The sequence below is a fragment of the Argiope bruennichi genome, chromosome 9 (genome assembly GCF_947563725.1).
Source record: "Argiope bruennichi chromosome 9, qqArgBrue1.1, whole genome shotgun sequence".
NCBI lineage: Eukaryota > Metazoa > Arthropoda > Arachnida > Araneae > Araneidae > Argiope > Argiope bruennichi.
The window spans coordinates 60,930,586-60,945,789 of record NC_079159.1 but is presented as its reverse complement, the minus strand read 5'-3'; the positions used below and the strand labels follow the sequence as shown (position 1 = coordinate 60,945,789).

The 15,204-nt window shown below is 28.0% G+C and overlaps 1 protein-coding gene across 1 annotated transcript in view; it reads left to right on the top strand.

The window, feature by feature from the left end:
• The window catches only part of LOC129984370 (2-Hydroxyacid oxidase 1-like), a 54,291-nt gene that overhangs the window by 38,269 nt on the left and 818 nt on the right, over positions 1–15,204 (top strand). Inside the window, exons 8-9 of the mRNA XM_056094241.1 lie at positions 6,957–7,124; positions 12,591–12,660. Of these exons, the coding sequence (XP_055950216.1) occupies positions 6,957–7,124; positions 12,591–12,660 (238 nt within the window). The remainder of the gene's footprint in view (positions 1–6,956; positions 7,125–12,590; positions 12,661–15,204) is intronic.

Sequence of the window (15,204 nt, the reverse complement as noted above, 5' to 3'; positions counted from 1 at the left end):
AACGGTGAGGCAAAAATTATTGTGCTGTGATTTTTTTGCGGAAAAGCAGAAAAATTACAATTAATTTTTATTTAATTAAAATTTTAATTAAAAGCTTAAAGAAATTTCTTCAAGGTGATCATTTCCACACTCCAAAGTATATATGTACCAAATGCGGTAACTATAAATAAACGGTTTAGCTTCAACAGCGCCAACACACATATATAGAAGCACACATATTAATCTTTATTATTAGTGAATATAGAAATAGAGATGCAATTTACTTAAAGTATACACATTTTCTGGATTTTTCTAAAAATATGTTTGAATTCAATGTGACAAAAATAATTAATGTAATAAAATAAATCGTAAATAATAAAATTTAACTTTGCAAGTTTCACATTTTTGTACTAAATATGCAAACTGCTTATATGCTGCTGTTCTTAAACAGTATTCTATTTCAAAAAACTTGCAACTAAGGGAAAATCTTATTGTTCCAATTTCTAAAAATATCTTTTCTTATATGACTATAAATGCTTTTCTTTATTTTTTAAATTCTTTAAAATGAGTGAATTTACAACATCGCTTTAATTTGAGTAGATAAATTCCTTTTTTCAATTCACTTCTTTTTGCAGCCTTCACCTGGATTGACCCATATACATTTAATCTACTCCATCATCCTAAAATCCTTTCTCCCTTATATGATAGATATTTTTTTCTTCGTGTCATGTTTTATTGTAAATTCAATATTAAATCTTTTACATCTTTTTCAATCTATCCACTCCCACGATATTTTGTCAATATAAAACTAGTCTTTCAATTTAGTTTGAAAACGTAAAATGCTTAAGAATTTGCGATGTGGCATATAAGAGGAATGTAAAGTAAGAAAATCAATTATTATCTCAATATTCTGCTTGAATCTTTATATCTAGAATGCGATAAGTCCTTTTCTTTCTTTAGAGCATTGAGAGCTTAAAAGTCATTAAACTGTCCAATTGATTGATGTTTTATTGATATTTAGTTATAGTATTGTTAACACTATTTTATAGCTACATTGCCTTTAACATTTTTCCCTTCATTGTCTTATTTTATAGCTTCATTGCCCTTCATTCAGTACCTTAAAATGCTGTTTGATTTGATTTTTTGACGTTTAACGGTGCAAAATTAATTTTTCATGACACTAACCAAACATAAAATGTAATCTAAAAAAAAACAACATATATTTAAAATTTCAATTATCGAAATCTTACACATGTCTATGATTTGTCAAACGATGCAAAATCCAAAAACTCTTGTTTCAGCAGTAAAGAATGGATTTTAAAATTCATTCGAAGAATTCATGTAAAATAATAGAACCAGGCAGGTTTAGGAACATGAAGCAATGGGCTTGTATAAATGTTTGAAATATAACTGCAAGAATAATACAGAAAGATTGAAACCAGAAATAAGTTGAAGATTGAAATGTAATAACTCTATTAGAATGCTGTAAACTGACGTCGGATATTGACATAACCTGCAAAAAAAAAAAAAAAAAAAAAAGGTCGGCCCCATTGACAACAAAATTTTATATGTGAGTCGAATATGACTGATTGTTTGTTTCATCTTTAAAGCTTGTGTAAATAATCAGTAAGACTTCAGAAATATCTTTAAAAGCTTTCACTTTAACTAGAGAGAGTGGTCTGACTGAAACTTTCTCACATACTCTACAATAAAGGTCTTACCCTTCCCCCTTTCACTTTAACTAGAGAGAGTGGTCTGACTGAAACTTTCTCACATACTCTACAATAAAGGTCTTACCCTTCCCCCTTTCACTTTAACTAGAGAGAGTGGTCTGACTGAAACTTTCTCACATACTCTACAATAAAGGTCTTACCCTTCCCCCTTTCACTTTAACTAGAGAGAGTGGTCTGACTGAAACTTTCTCACATACTCTACAATAAAGGTCTTACCCTTCCCCCTTTCACTTTAACTAGAGAGAGTGGTCTGACTGAAACTTTCTCACATACTCTACAATAAAGGTCTTACCCTTCCCCCTTTCACTTTAACTAGAGAGAGTGGTCTGACTGAAACTTTCTCACATACTCTACAATAAAGGTCTTACCCTTCCCCCTTTCACTTTAACTAGAGAGAGTGGTCTGACTGAAACTTTCTCACATACTCTACAATAAAGGTCTTACCCTTCCCCCTTTCACTTTAACTAGAGAGAGTGGTCTGACTGAAACTTTCTCACATACTCTACAATAAAGGTCTTACCCTTCCCCCTTTCACTTTAACTAGAGAGAGTGGTCTGACTGAAACTTTCTCACATACTCTACAATAAAGGTCTTACCCTTCCCCCTTTCACTTTAACTAGAGAGAGTGGTCTGACTGAAACTTTCTCACATACTCTACAATAAAGGTCTTACCCTTCCCCCTTTCTCCTCATAAAAATGTGGACAATGACTAAGGTTTTGGCATTTGTGAACGATAAGTACGAAATATAGATCTTTGGCATAAAAGTAACATTTTTACTGAACCGATTGCGAGAATATATATTTTGGACGCATTTTTACCGGTTGATTGACACCAAAATTTGACACGAAGCTTCAGTTGTAATAACAAAATAATACATCAGATTTCATTTATTTAAATTGTTGTTTCTAATGGCACTTGTCATAGACACACCCACTGACTTTAAGAAGTCATTTGTGGTTTTAAGTCAAGGGCACGCCTCTTGTTCTTTCAGGAGCACCATCTAGGGCCAAGAGCTATACACACGTCACAACCCTTTTTACGGGGCGGCCTTCATTCATACATTTCATTCACTTATCCACAGATCGTAATTTAGATCTGAATCGGAGAACGAGCAACCCTGATCCAGTTCTCCCAGTAGTATTACTCTCGTCATGGAGACTTTGTGACCACGACGGATTTATATGCGCGCCAGTTACCAAACACGCGGGGAGTCTTTAGGCGGTGGGGTTCGAACTCGCAACCCAGGGGACGCGAATCCAATGCCCTACCAACCAGGATATCCCGGCCTATTTATTTCAGTTGCTTCCATATGCTTACATGCATATGGAAGTATAGATTGAGAAATGATTAACCTTTTAATGGATTTTATATAACATTTTAAAAATATCTATATTTTAGGTAATAATCCTGAATACCAATTTTTATCTGCTTGGATCGTCGTGTTTGTAGTTGTCGAGTTAACTTGCAACAGACAGATAGAACTCCTCTGAATGGATTTCATTTAACATTGACTGAACTCCAAATATACGAACTGAATACTTCAAATTTAGTCGCAAAGCCATATACTTAATTTTAGCCGTCTAGGTCACCACGTTTTTTCGTTATTGTGTTCACAGACATAATGACGAAATTGCGTTTTTCTGACATACTGAGATCGGAAATGTGGAGATTCTTCGTAATTTTAATATCGAATTTTTTGACGATTACAATACTTTCTCTATATTTTGTATGTGGGGAAGTTAAAATGGGTTAATAATGTAAATTTTAAAATTTTTCTTTATTTTCCTTAAAGCCCTTCAAATCTTCTTATTATAGCAACTGGCTTGTAGTTAGTCAAATATTGAAATGTGGCCAAATACCGGAAGAATCTACCACTTTAATGACAGAGTAATTTCTTTAATATCATATTTTCTTATCATTGAATCTGTAGGTTATCATGTTGATATGAGCATTGGCAATAAGAGTCTACAATTAACATTTGAAAACCAATACTAAATGTCATTCTTCTTATTAGTAATACCCTTAAGATATCCTGTTCACAAACAGGCAAACATGATTCCAACATTTAAGTGTAGTCTCCCCGAAACTTTCTATCAGGCTTTCTAATAACTGTATTTGTGTTTTATCAACAACAGTTGTTGTGTGAAAAACAACAGTTACGAAAATGTATATTAGAGTGCAATCAATGCGATTTGAGAAGAGCATTATATAATTGTACCAGAAAATCTAATTTATATTTGGGGTGTTTTTTACAGACAGATGGAAATTACAATTTAATAGAAAAATCTAATTAAAGTCGCATGACAAATTTCATTTGTTTTATTTCCTTACCTATTGAATTACTGAGTTTACTTGCTTGTGAAAACACAAATGAAATATATAAATTCCTTCACGGGTTTAGTTCCAATTCTGATATGTATCTATATTTTAGATGTGTACCAAATTTAATCTATCCAGCTCCCTTCATTTTGTATTTCTCGTTTTAACTCATATTCCAACACTCCACAGACAGACCTCCTCTGAGCAGATTTCAATGAAAATTTGATAGAAAATCTTCATTTGTGAATTTGAGACCAACGGTATGCGAAAATATATGTCTAATTCAAAGCGTTTTTGAATTATTTTGCTCACAAACATATAGAAATCATGCAAAAATATGATTTTCGTACTCTGGGTGAACTGAAACGTGGATGTTCGTCAAAATTTCATGTTCAAGTATTTTCGACGATTTTAGTATTTTCTGTCCTTTACTTCGTATACGAGAAAATAAAAATCTGCCTTGAGGGATCAAGAAATTCTAAAACGTGAAACTTTAGAGAAATAATTTTGTTTGAAAATTCTAATACATTTTTTTTATATATATAAGATAAATTAAAAATATTATTTGAACCTGGAAAACCTAATATTTTGATGTTGCAGTAAAAATGCATTTATTATTTGGTTAATCATACTCCCCATCTAGAAATCTGAAAAAAGAATTCTAAAACGAAAATAACTGACTGGATTTCTGTTTCTTAGGCTATTACAAAGAACCAACAAATAATTGCATCCTCGATTCGTCATTAGTTAAAAAGGAATCGTAGATCATCTGCCACATAAACTCACCATCATTCATCCGATGAGAAATCAGAAATCGATATCTAAGAGTTCAAAGGAAATTCATACATAATCATTTTGTATGATCTGCGTTTAACAATACTGAAACTAAATTCATTATTGGATTTGTTTTATCGATTAAACTTACACTAGGTAAGAAATATAAAATAGAAAGAAAACGCTGTGACGAAAAAGCAAAACAAAATTCGAAAACCAATACTGAGAAAAGAGTTCTGGAAAACGGGCTTCACTTCCTGCCTGTTCTCACAAAGTAAATAATAAAGTTTAGAAATTTGTCTCTATGCAATTTAATATAAAGTTTTCAGATAGAATAGAAACTAACAAGTAATTTAATACTTTTAAACCCTGATGGAAAATATAAAAGTCGAAGTTACAATTATCACTGTAATAAAAATATTGAAAAGAAAATTAAAATTCTACGCTTAGAAAATATAAAATCTTTTCTAGAAGTAATTCGACTTGTTCAAATTCAACCAGAGAAATATTTTGGCCATATGTATTCGTATTATCACATTATTAACCTTGCCATTTTGTTCCAGTTTATATACTATTTTGATCCAGTCAAGTAATTTAATACTTTTTAACTCCGAAGAAAAATATAAAAGTCGAAGTTATCAATTGTCACTGTAATAAAAATATTGAAAATAAAATAAAAAGTCTATGCTTAGAAAATATGGTAACTTTTCTTGAAGAAATTCGAATTGTTCAAATTCATCCAGAAAAATATTGCACTCCTGAGTCTTCGTATTACCACATTACGATTCTTGCTGTTTTGTTCCAGTTTATTTGATCCGAGACATTTCCGAACTGTTCATGGAACACGATAGTATCATATTTTTCTTAGTAGAGATGTTATATTATTTCTCTGAAAAGAATTTTATTTTATTTATGTTTTTTCTATATTTTTCTGTCGTTTGGGTCAATACGATTCAATAATATTTCTTAATTATCTTCTTCTCTTAATAAAGTATTATCTTAATCATCGTTAACATATTGAGTTGTATGTTACTAATTCAGTTAGAAAGAATAAAAACTAAATTCGTACAAAATATTTATTTTGGAAATAAATCACGTCTTCAAGAACTAAGTCAAACAAGAAGAAATGAATAAGCATTTCATCTTAAGGAATTTTGGAAAATATAGTTAGAAATTCAGTCAAAACTATTTTGTCTGAAAAGAAATGTTACATTAGACGAATAATTTATTATTTCTGTTGCAAGTGAATAATACATGCCAAATAAACAAAATATCAAAATCGTTATCTTTATATGATGGTAAAACTTCATTTCTTCTAATTGCACATATTTATACACAAAAGAAACGGAATCTAAACTTGAAGAATTCAAGGCACGCTAAGGATTAACTAAAGCAGACATAATGATATATGTGATAATAAGACATAATGGTACTTCGCTTTTTACAAATTTAATAATTCCTAAAATGAAATATTACTATGATTAACTGTATCAGAAACCAAAACTTTCTGAATAAATAACAAACAAAAAAGCATTCTTTTACAGATTGTAAAACTGTTGTTAGTTGTATTGTTAAAAAATGCACCTGAAAGTTATTCTTATAAACAAAAAGCATCGTCTTAGATCAATTAACAATAGAGCATACAAAACCACACCAGTAAAGAATGAACCAGAGATCAGATTAGAAAGGTAAAGAGCCGATTAAACGCCGGTAAAGAAGCTGTGTAATGCTAACAATCAACCTTTGAATGCATGTACTTTTAAATGGAAAACACGTCACTGGACTGGTACTATATTGTATAGTAGTTCACTGGTAGATTTGCTTGAAATTCAGTTATTCTCTGAACATCAATGATCATTAAATGAATAGTTCTTTGTTAGTTCTAGGAGCCTTTGGATTCCCCATCACAATGACTGCATTTTCTTTTCCGATAACTATTTAATTCCTTAAAAAAATTATGATGGTTTTGGAATGGAGATTGAATGATGGGATGAACTTACGAAAAAATTTCTTTTTACATGATAATATGCTTACCTAAACAGAAATTCCTTTGCATATCAAATATCTTTTCACAGAAATTTAGCTCCACAAAAATGTATCCATTTTTTGATTCTTAAATATTTTATTATAAACCGAAAGTTCAATTCCAGATCGAAGCCTTGCCCGGAGTAGTGGATGCTGTGAAGAAACTATTTCCTCGTAGAGATGTCTACATGGATGGTGGTGTCCGAAGTGGCCAAGACATCTACAAGGCTATTGCTCGAGGAGCTAAAATGGTTTTCGTTGGTAGACCTATAATCTGGGGACTAGCATTAGGAGTGAGTTATTTTTCTATGATATGTTTTATTTTATGTTTACTCTTAGCTATTCGATAAAAAAGGATTATAAGTTAATAAAAAATATTTATTGTTAATTATCTTTCAAATTCTGTTAATCTTTTTTCAAATATTTTCTATTTTATACAATGCAACTATTCAAAAACTCTTCAGTCTTCAAATACCTTGTTAGAAGACAGTTTTTTACAAGTCCTCTATTGTCATCTTCACAGCTTGGATGATGCAAACAAATTACCCCATAGATTTTTCTTCAAATTCATGAAAAGAATCACATGGTGCTAAATCAGGATGCGGAACATATGCGTCGTTGATTTTTAAAAGATTGTAATGAGACGTCTCTGAATCTACAATCATGAGTCATATACATTTTTTCTATAGGCATAGTGGGAAGAGCACCCAATTAAATGTTTAGTATTTCCAATTGGTCTTTTAATGTGATTTTACAACTTACCCTTACTACTTACCTTTCTTCATGTTAGAACAGTCACTGAAGCTCTGTATCTAGTTTTCTTTGAAATCAATTTTCTTCTCTCTTAAAATATTTTGAACATCTTCCAACTGTGCTAAAGGTCTTCCCATAAACTTCTTGAAGCATCAAATAGTTTCAACGCACGATTTTGTTAGACAAAAAGAAAATAAATCCTTTCATCGTGTTTTTTTTACTGTTCCATCCATTCATTTTGTAGATAAACGTGAAAAAAATAGTTAAACGCGTAGATCAATTTATTGACGTTATAACCATGTATCATCTGAAATCTATTACTTATTATCCCGCAAAAGGTGCAATATTAATTTGATTTTTTCTTGATTTATTTAATCAAAAATTGTGATCATTATTTGTTGAACAGACCTCGTATATAGGCGATAATTTGTACATAGATTGTTAATTCTGACATGGAAATGCACTTTTTTTCTTTTTTACAATGTGGGATTTTATGTAATTTGTAACTGAAATATAGATTCTTTTATTACATTGAAGTAACATTACCGGAAAAACAGTGCCAATAATTTGAATATTGTAGATCCAATGTAATTGCTTTACTAACTCGCATTCCTCTACAAGAACTCCTAATTTGGACAATTTCCGACAAAATTTTAAGCAAGTCTTTCAGGTCAAATATTTTGCAATATTTGTTTAATTACATGTTATATATCAAATACGGAAGATTATATTTATTTAACAATCATTGTGATTGAAATCGTTTTTATTAAATTCCCAACATATTTTTCTAGGAATTATGCAGATTTGTGTTTCTATAAATACATTTCCCTCACAGAAATTACAAATTTTAATACCCGAATTAATGCTGACTTATTCAATGACTCACTCTATTTTTAATATCGCGTAGAATTGGATTTAAGTCTCTTGATGTCCGTCACACGATGAAAGAAAGGTCTTAAGTTGTCAATGCCGATGTTAACAATAACATGTATTAGGAAAATTCAGAGACAGGAATTACAGTAATACTATCTAGCACAGACAAAAAAATACAGTAATCTGGTTTCATTTATAATATATTAAGGTGTCTGCATTTTTTTAAAAGGAAGCTATAAATAAATGGTTAGGAATAGTTCTCAAAACAAAACAAATTGATTTTTATTTAAATAACAAATATTGTGAAATTTTCAATGAGATTTAACTACAAAACACTTTTTATAAAGCTTTTTAAATTATTTTTATCAGAATTTTTTTGTCTTAAAATGACTATTCGAGATTTTTTTTTATATTTCTTAACTCTTATTTGTTATAAGATTGCATTTGATTTTCAGAAGCATATGAGGATTAATAAATTTTAATCATAAAAAAGACACTTCTAGATTCAAGAAGAAATATGATAAAATAAAGTAAAAAATACAAACAAATCGAAATTAAGAAGATTTTATTTCAATTCTAAAAATACTTTCTTAAATCTGCAATGCATTCTAAAGCTAAAATTCTAAAATCTAAAATCTAAAATCTAAAATTCTAAAATCTAAAATTCTAAAATCTAAAATCTAAAATTCTAAAATCTAAAATCTAAATTCTAAATTCTAAATTCTAAAATTCTAAAATTCTAAAATCTAAAATTCTAAAATCTAAAATTCTAAAATCTAAAAGCCTGAAACATTTCATATGAAACTTTTAATTGAAAATGACTGATTCATTGAATAACTTGTTTGAAATTATGATTTAATATTTGGAACATCTGACAAGACCTAATTATTATTATCAAGGAATATAATCTGAAATAAAGCTTATATTGAATTCAAAAAATTATAATAAAAGTTAGTGTAATTGTTTAAAATCATAAATCAGATTGAATTGGTCAAATTCTTCAACAAGACACAGTATTTTAAGGCAAAAGAAAGAATATTATCAAAATTCTTTTATTTTATTTTTAGTATATTTATAATAGTTTGGGAGTTTCAACTATAAAGTTAAAAAATAGTTGTTGCTACGGAAAGACAGATTTTCAACAATTGGACTATACCTCCAAAAAGTTTTGGGAAATAGTGTAATACATCAGAAAAAGAACAGATTTTTAAACTTAATGCTTTTATGACATTATTTTAAAAATTTATATTAAAAGGAAACAGGATTTTGGAACTATTTAATAATATTCAAAATCAGATAACAATTTAAAAGATAATTGTTTAAGAAAAATATAATTTCATAAAAACATATTGTAGAATTCTATTAAATTAAATAATTTAGATATTAAATATTAATTTATTTGATATTTATTATCAAGCAATTGAATAGAAGTGAAGAATTTACTTATAAATTGTGGAAACCTGATATGCAAAATACTTTAATCCAAACTAATATAAATAACTTCAAACTTAAAACAATTCATTGAAAAATTATAAAGCTCGTTTTTCATTATGATAAAGTGCAGATACATGGAATGAGCTTTTCGTAACAGATTAGAACAGTTCTTAAAACTAGAATATTTAAATAAAAATGAATATTAAGCATAATTTAAGCCTTTATCTTTATTACTTTTAAGATAAAAACTAAGCAGTTTGGTAGTAGATTGCTGAGTTCAAAAGTTCCAAAAAATATGCAAAAAACTTAGCTAACCATGAATATTACACTAAAAGCTTAAAAAAAAATACAATCATGATTTTGTTAGGGAAAGTTCAGGAGAATGTTCGAAATAATGTAATGTCCAGGAAAATGTTCGTCTTAACAGAATGCAACGCATTTAAGAAGATTTTTTTTGAATACGTAATATATTTAAGGGTCTAGAAGAGTAGAAAATAATTTAGTTATGAATTTTTCATTAAAATACCGTCTTAAACTTTCTTTTACTTCCGAAAATGAGTTCGTTTTATGGAGCAAAGAAATTATTCCTGATAAAAGAGCGAATATATTTTTGGAGCATTATTTAAATGGTTTAAAGAATCATAAATATTTTTAGCTTAAGCAAATCCATTTAAAAACTCATCATCTTTTCTGAAGCCTTTCTTTTATTGTATGTTTTTCATCAAGAGTAATGAAAACACATACTTTTAAAAATGAACGAGTTAAGAAACTTAGAAATTGATAACAAAATCAAAACTATGCTACAAAAGAATAATATGGATAATTTAATTTCTCTGAAAAATGAATCTTGACATTCTAAATGATAGTTCACTAAAAATTTTAAATCATTAGTGAATTGAATAATTGAGATGACAAATCGTAAATAATTTTCCTTTTGTCTAATTCTAGAACCATAAGACATTTTAGAAAATTAAATTTATACTTTATCTAATTGAAAAACAAGGTTTTTTTAAAGCCTTCATTATATTAGAGAAAATCAACAAATAAGTATTACTTATCCATTTAAATCAAATAAAGTTTTATTTATTTATATTTTATTCTTATTTATATGTTCTTATCCTACTTTTTCTTCACTTTTACATGCTTCTTCGGCTTATAAATCTAAATATGAAATAAACAATTTTTATGTTGTATACAAAGTTACAAAATTGTTTATTAAACTATGTGGATTAATTAAAACTCAATTCCTATTACGTTACGTATAAGAATCTTTATGAAAAAAATCAGACGATTTTATAAAATTTTTGGAATATTTTTTTATTTATCAAAATCATTCCATATTGCTGTAATTAGAAATGCTTGATTTTATTTATAAAGTGAAATAATGAATGGTAAGAAATACTTAAGATAACCTTTACATAAAATTTTTATTATTTAGTAAAATTACGAAAAAGAATCAAAATATTAACATATTTTTTCAAGTAGATTACAGAAATTTTCCTAAATTTCACAAATTGTGTATAGCAATTCATTTTTTTCCTATTTTACAATGTTTAAATTTGTTGGATGATAAAAAAAAGTATGTAGATATATCGAATTTTATGGGCTGTATTAAAGAAAAAGTTTTTTTTTTTTTTTAAATTAAAGTAAACAACTATTTTAAAAACTGAAGGACACATTTTTGTTTTGGCAACAAATTATAATATTATATTTAAATTTTCTTATATTTCAATTTTTATCTCAGTAGTCATTGAATTTTCAATAATTTCAATAGTAAAATTCTTTTGAAATTATAGAATTTACTATAATTCTATAATTTAACCAATGATAAAATAAAATGTAAGATAATTCTATTTATTCATTGGCTTAAAAACTTTCAATCTGTGATTTAGTAAATTCTGCAAATCTTTCAAAACTTTTCAATAAAAAATTTATTTCCAGATATTTCCGAGGAATATTTTTCATTGATTCGGTATTTTTATGATTTATCATGGTACTAAACTTCGAGTCAACACTAAAGAAAAGTTTGCAGACTGTATAAAACTGTCTTAAAGAATTCTTCGAAACTATGAAAAGTATTTAGCTAAGACATTTCTTAGAACTCTTAAAATAATTTCTGAGAAAAGTCTTGAATAAAATTTCTTAAACTATCGTCGTTCATGATGGAGTTAGTTAAAAAAATGTAAAATGTTCTTATTCTTCAGTTAAAAACATTTTCAGGTTTCAAATATAATAGGAAACCATAGTACGTAAATAAATACCTATTTAAAGTGAAAAAAGTGAAAAGCATTTGTTAGATTCAATTCTGCTAGATGAATCCAATCTCCATGCTGCATAAAATTTATTGTCAAATTTTTAAACTGGAACAACTATTCCTGTTGCCGCTCTCAAATTTGTGAATTGTTTTCTATACACTCCATTTTCACCTACTGATCGAAATATGAATTATTAATTTTTATTGTAAATTTCTTTTCCATGTGAGTTAAATAATGTACATACCAAGTTTCAACAAAATACGTCATCCAGAACGATCCCTAGATAAGTCTTAGAAATAATTAATTATAACAATCATGTATTAAATACTAACCAAAAAAATCAGTGACATTTGAAGTTTGGTTAAAAATAAATAATTAATTAATTTCGTAAAATTTAGCTTTTATATATGCAAGTGTTTATGAATTGTTATTGTATGTACATAGGGTTCCAAGGGTGTAAATAATATGATGACTATTTTGAGGGATGGATTCAATGAAACTATGCTTTTATCAGGTAAGCAAAGCATTTATTATTAAGAAATAATACAAAATATTATAATTTACTATACAACATATTATTCAATAAGATTGAAAAAAAATGTCTTATCTATGATGAAATAATTTTAATTTCATTTATAGATTTAAATAGCAGTTTAATACAAAATTATAATAACTGGCTTCAGATATGAAATTTTATTATTTTCTATATATTTTTCTTCACTGGGAATACTAATTATAACTATAGTCTTTAATAATATTATTAAGTATTTATCCCCATGGGGTCATAGAAATGAAGTACAGAAATTATACATTTAAATTTGAAACTAATACGGGAGACAGTAAATTTTATACAGTATTTTTTGTTTGTTTCTTCAAAGTGTTTATTGAATGGGTTTAATCTAAAAATATTTGAATTTATTATAATAGAAATTATTTAAATCTGCAACAAACTTGCATACTATTTTCATAAAAAATAAGATCATAGTTTAGTTCTTAAGAATATCTAGAAGAACATCTATTCTTATTTATAACAAACATTTCTTCTCACAAATTGTGTTTATTAATAAATTTATTATATCTGTAGATTCTATGATTACAATTGTAATTGAATATATATGTGCACTTTCCTAACAAATCACAGAAAAATATGTGCGATCCCATGAGAATTAATAAAATTGTTGGTGGCCATCATATAATACAAAAATTGATATTCTTCGGAAAACTGAAATTATTGCAGTATTATTGAAATTTTCAAATACACTAGACGACCTTCATCGGCTACTCTACCCCCCCCCCCTCCTCGAAGGCACACGGAAAAATCTGAATGACCGTACCGCCATGACAGCAACACTGACTGGAACTATGGTTTATACCTCAGGACCACATCCAAACTTTCCCGTGGGAAATACACACTTACTCTATCCACCCGAGTAGCGAGAAACAACCACCATGCCGGAAGCTTCTCATCCTCATTTCTGAGATGCCCACCGGTGGGAGAAATATACTGAAGAAAATTTATCAATATTTCCACTAATGCTATTTCTTGCGTGGTAAATTAAGATAAAATTACGTACACAAACAGTTTAATTATAGTAGCAATATATAAATAAATAAATGCTTTTTAGATTCTTCTCAAATGCTTGCAGTCACACATAAACGTCCTTGCACCTTGTCATTAATCTAACTGCACTTTAACCTTAGATTGACCTCTGTTCTGATATTTACATTATGAAATGCTCGAAAATTATAGTAATGGGCATGATATACATTTATCAAGGTATTTTTAATTCCTACATATTTGTTGGTCAAGGTATATAATTTGTGAATTAATTTCTTATGAATTTTATGTGGAAAATCTAATGATCCAAATACATTTGTACATTAATCTAGGACATTTTTCGTTAATTATAGCATGTCTTTTTTTATATTAAAATTATTTATACTGCACAAGTTTAATGTTAAAATTAAATAATTAAAATTTTACCAATTCAATTTTAAAATCTACTACGCAGTTCTCAAAATGAAAATGATGTCACAACACAATTAGGTCACGACGTAAACATGCTGTTGATGTTTATCATGTGACTGAGATTTTACATTAGTTACTCCCAATGCAAACGCTTTATTTATATTGTGATATTTCGTTATAAATCAAGCTTAATAATATTGATTTATTACCCAGATTTATTTAAATCAATAAGTAATATTCCAAATCTAAATTCAGATTTGTTTATATCAATATATACTTATTTCATACGCATTTATCAAGTAAAAAGTAGTATATATAATAATATTAAGGCTATTTTGTGTAAATCGAGAATTATATTCGAAGAATTCGATAAACATGTTATAGTGGCAATAGCGAATTCAGATATTGCACTTTTTTAGCAAGTCTTTTTATCACACGAGCTTATCTTGCAAAATCCATGCTACATTCATAAATATCCAGATATCTCCAAGACCACTTATGGACCAAGATCAAAGAATTACACATCACAAGATTTCTCTCGTAACTGTAACACTCAAAAGAGTTAGCTAATCACGCTCGCTCAAAGAAAATCAGAAAAATAAAGCTACAGGACTAGTAGCAACTAACTTCAGAAAGTCGTTTTCATTAGGTTCGTAAGATTGCTTCATATAGACTAGCCAACAACTGCCACTGACGCAGTTTTTTCAACAAAATTTTATTGCATTTATGTAGGGAAGAGTATTTTTTTAAAAATAATTTTAATTTTTATGTAACCAAGGATGTTTTTTGTTTGTTACAAAGCTTGTATTCCAAAATTATCATCGAGTTTATGTCTTCATAATGCTTTTTTTCAAATAAAGCGTAAGATCTTAATTCCTCATAAGTGGTTTGGACTACAATAGTTGAAGATTTAAAGTCATATTACTAAGTCGCATTTCCTTATATCAGTGTTATGCGATGCTTTTTTTAATTTATCATTTTTTTCATCTTTTGGTTCTTTTTCCTTTAATTAGTTATCTTCAACTCGCTAATTAGATCTTCAATTCTCTTATTCTCTATCTTTAATTCTTTATTTTTTTATTAGTTATT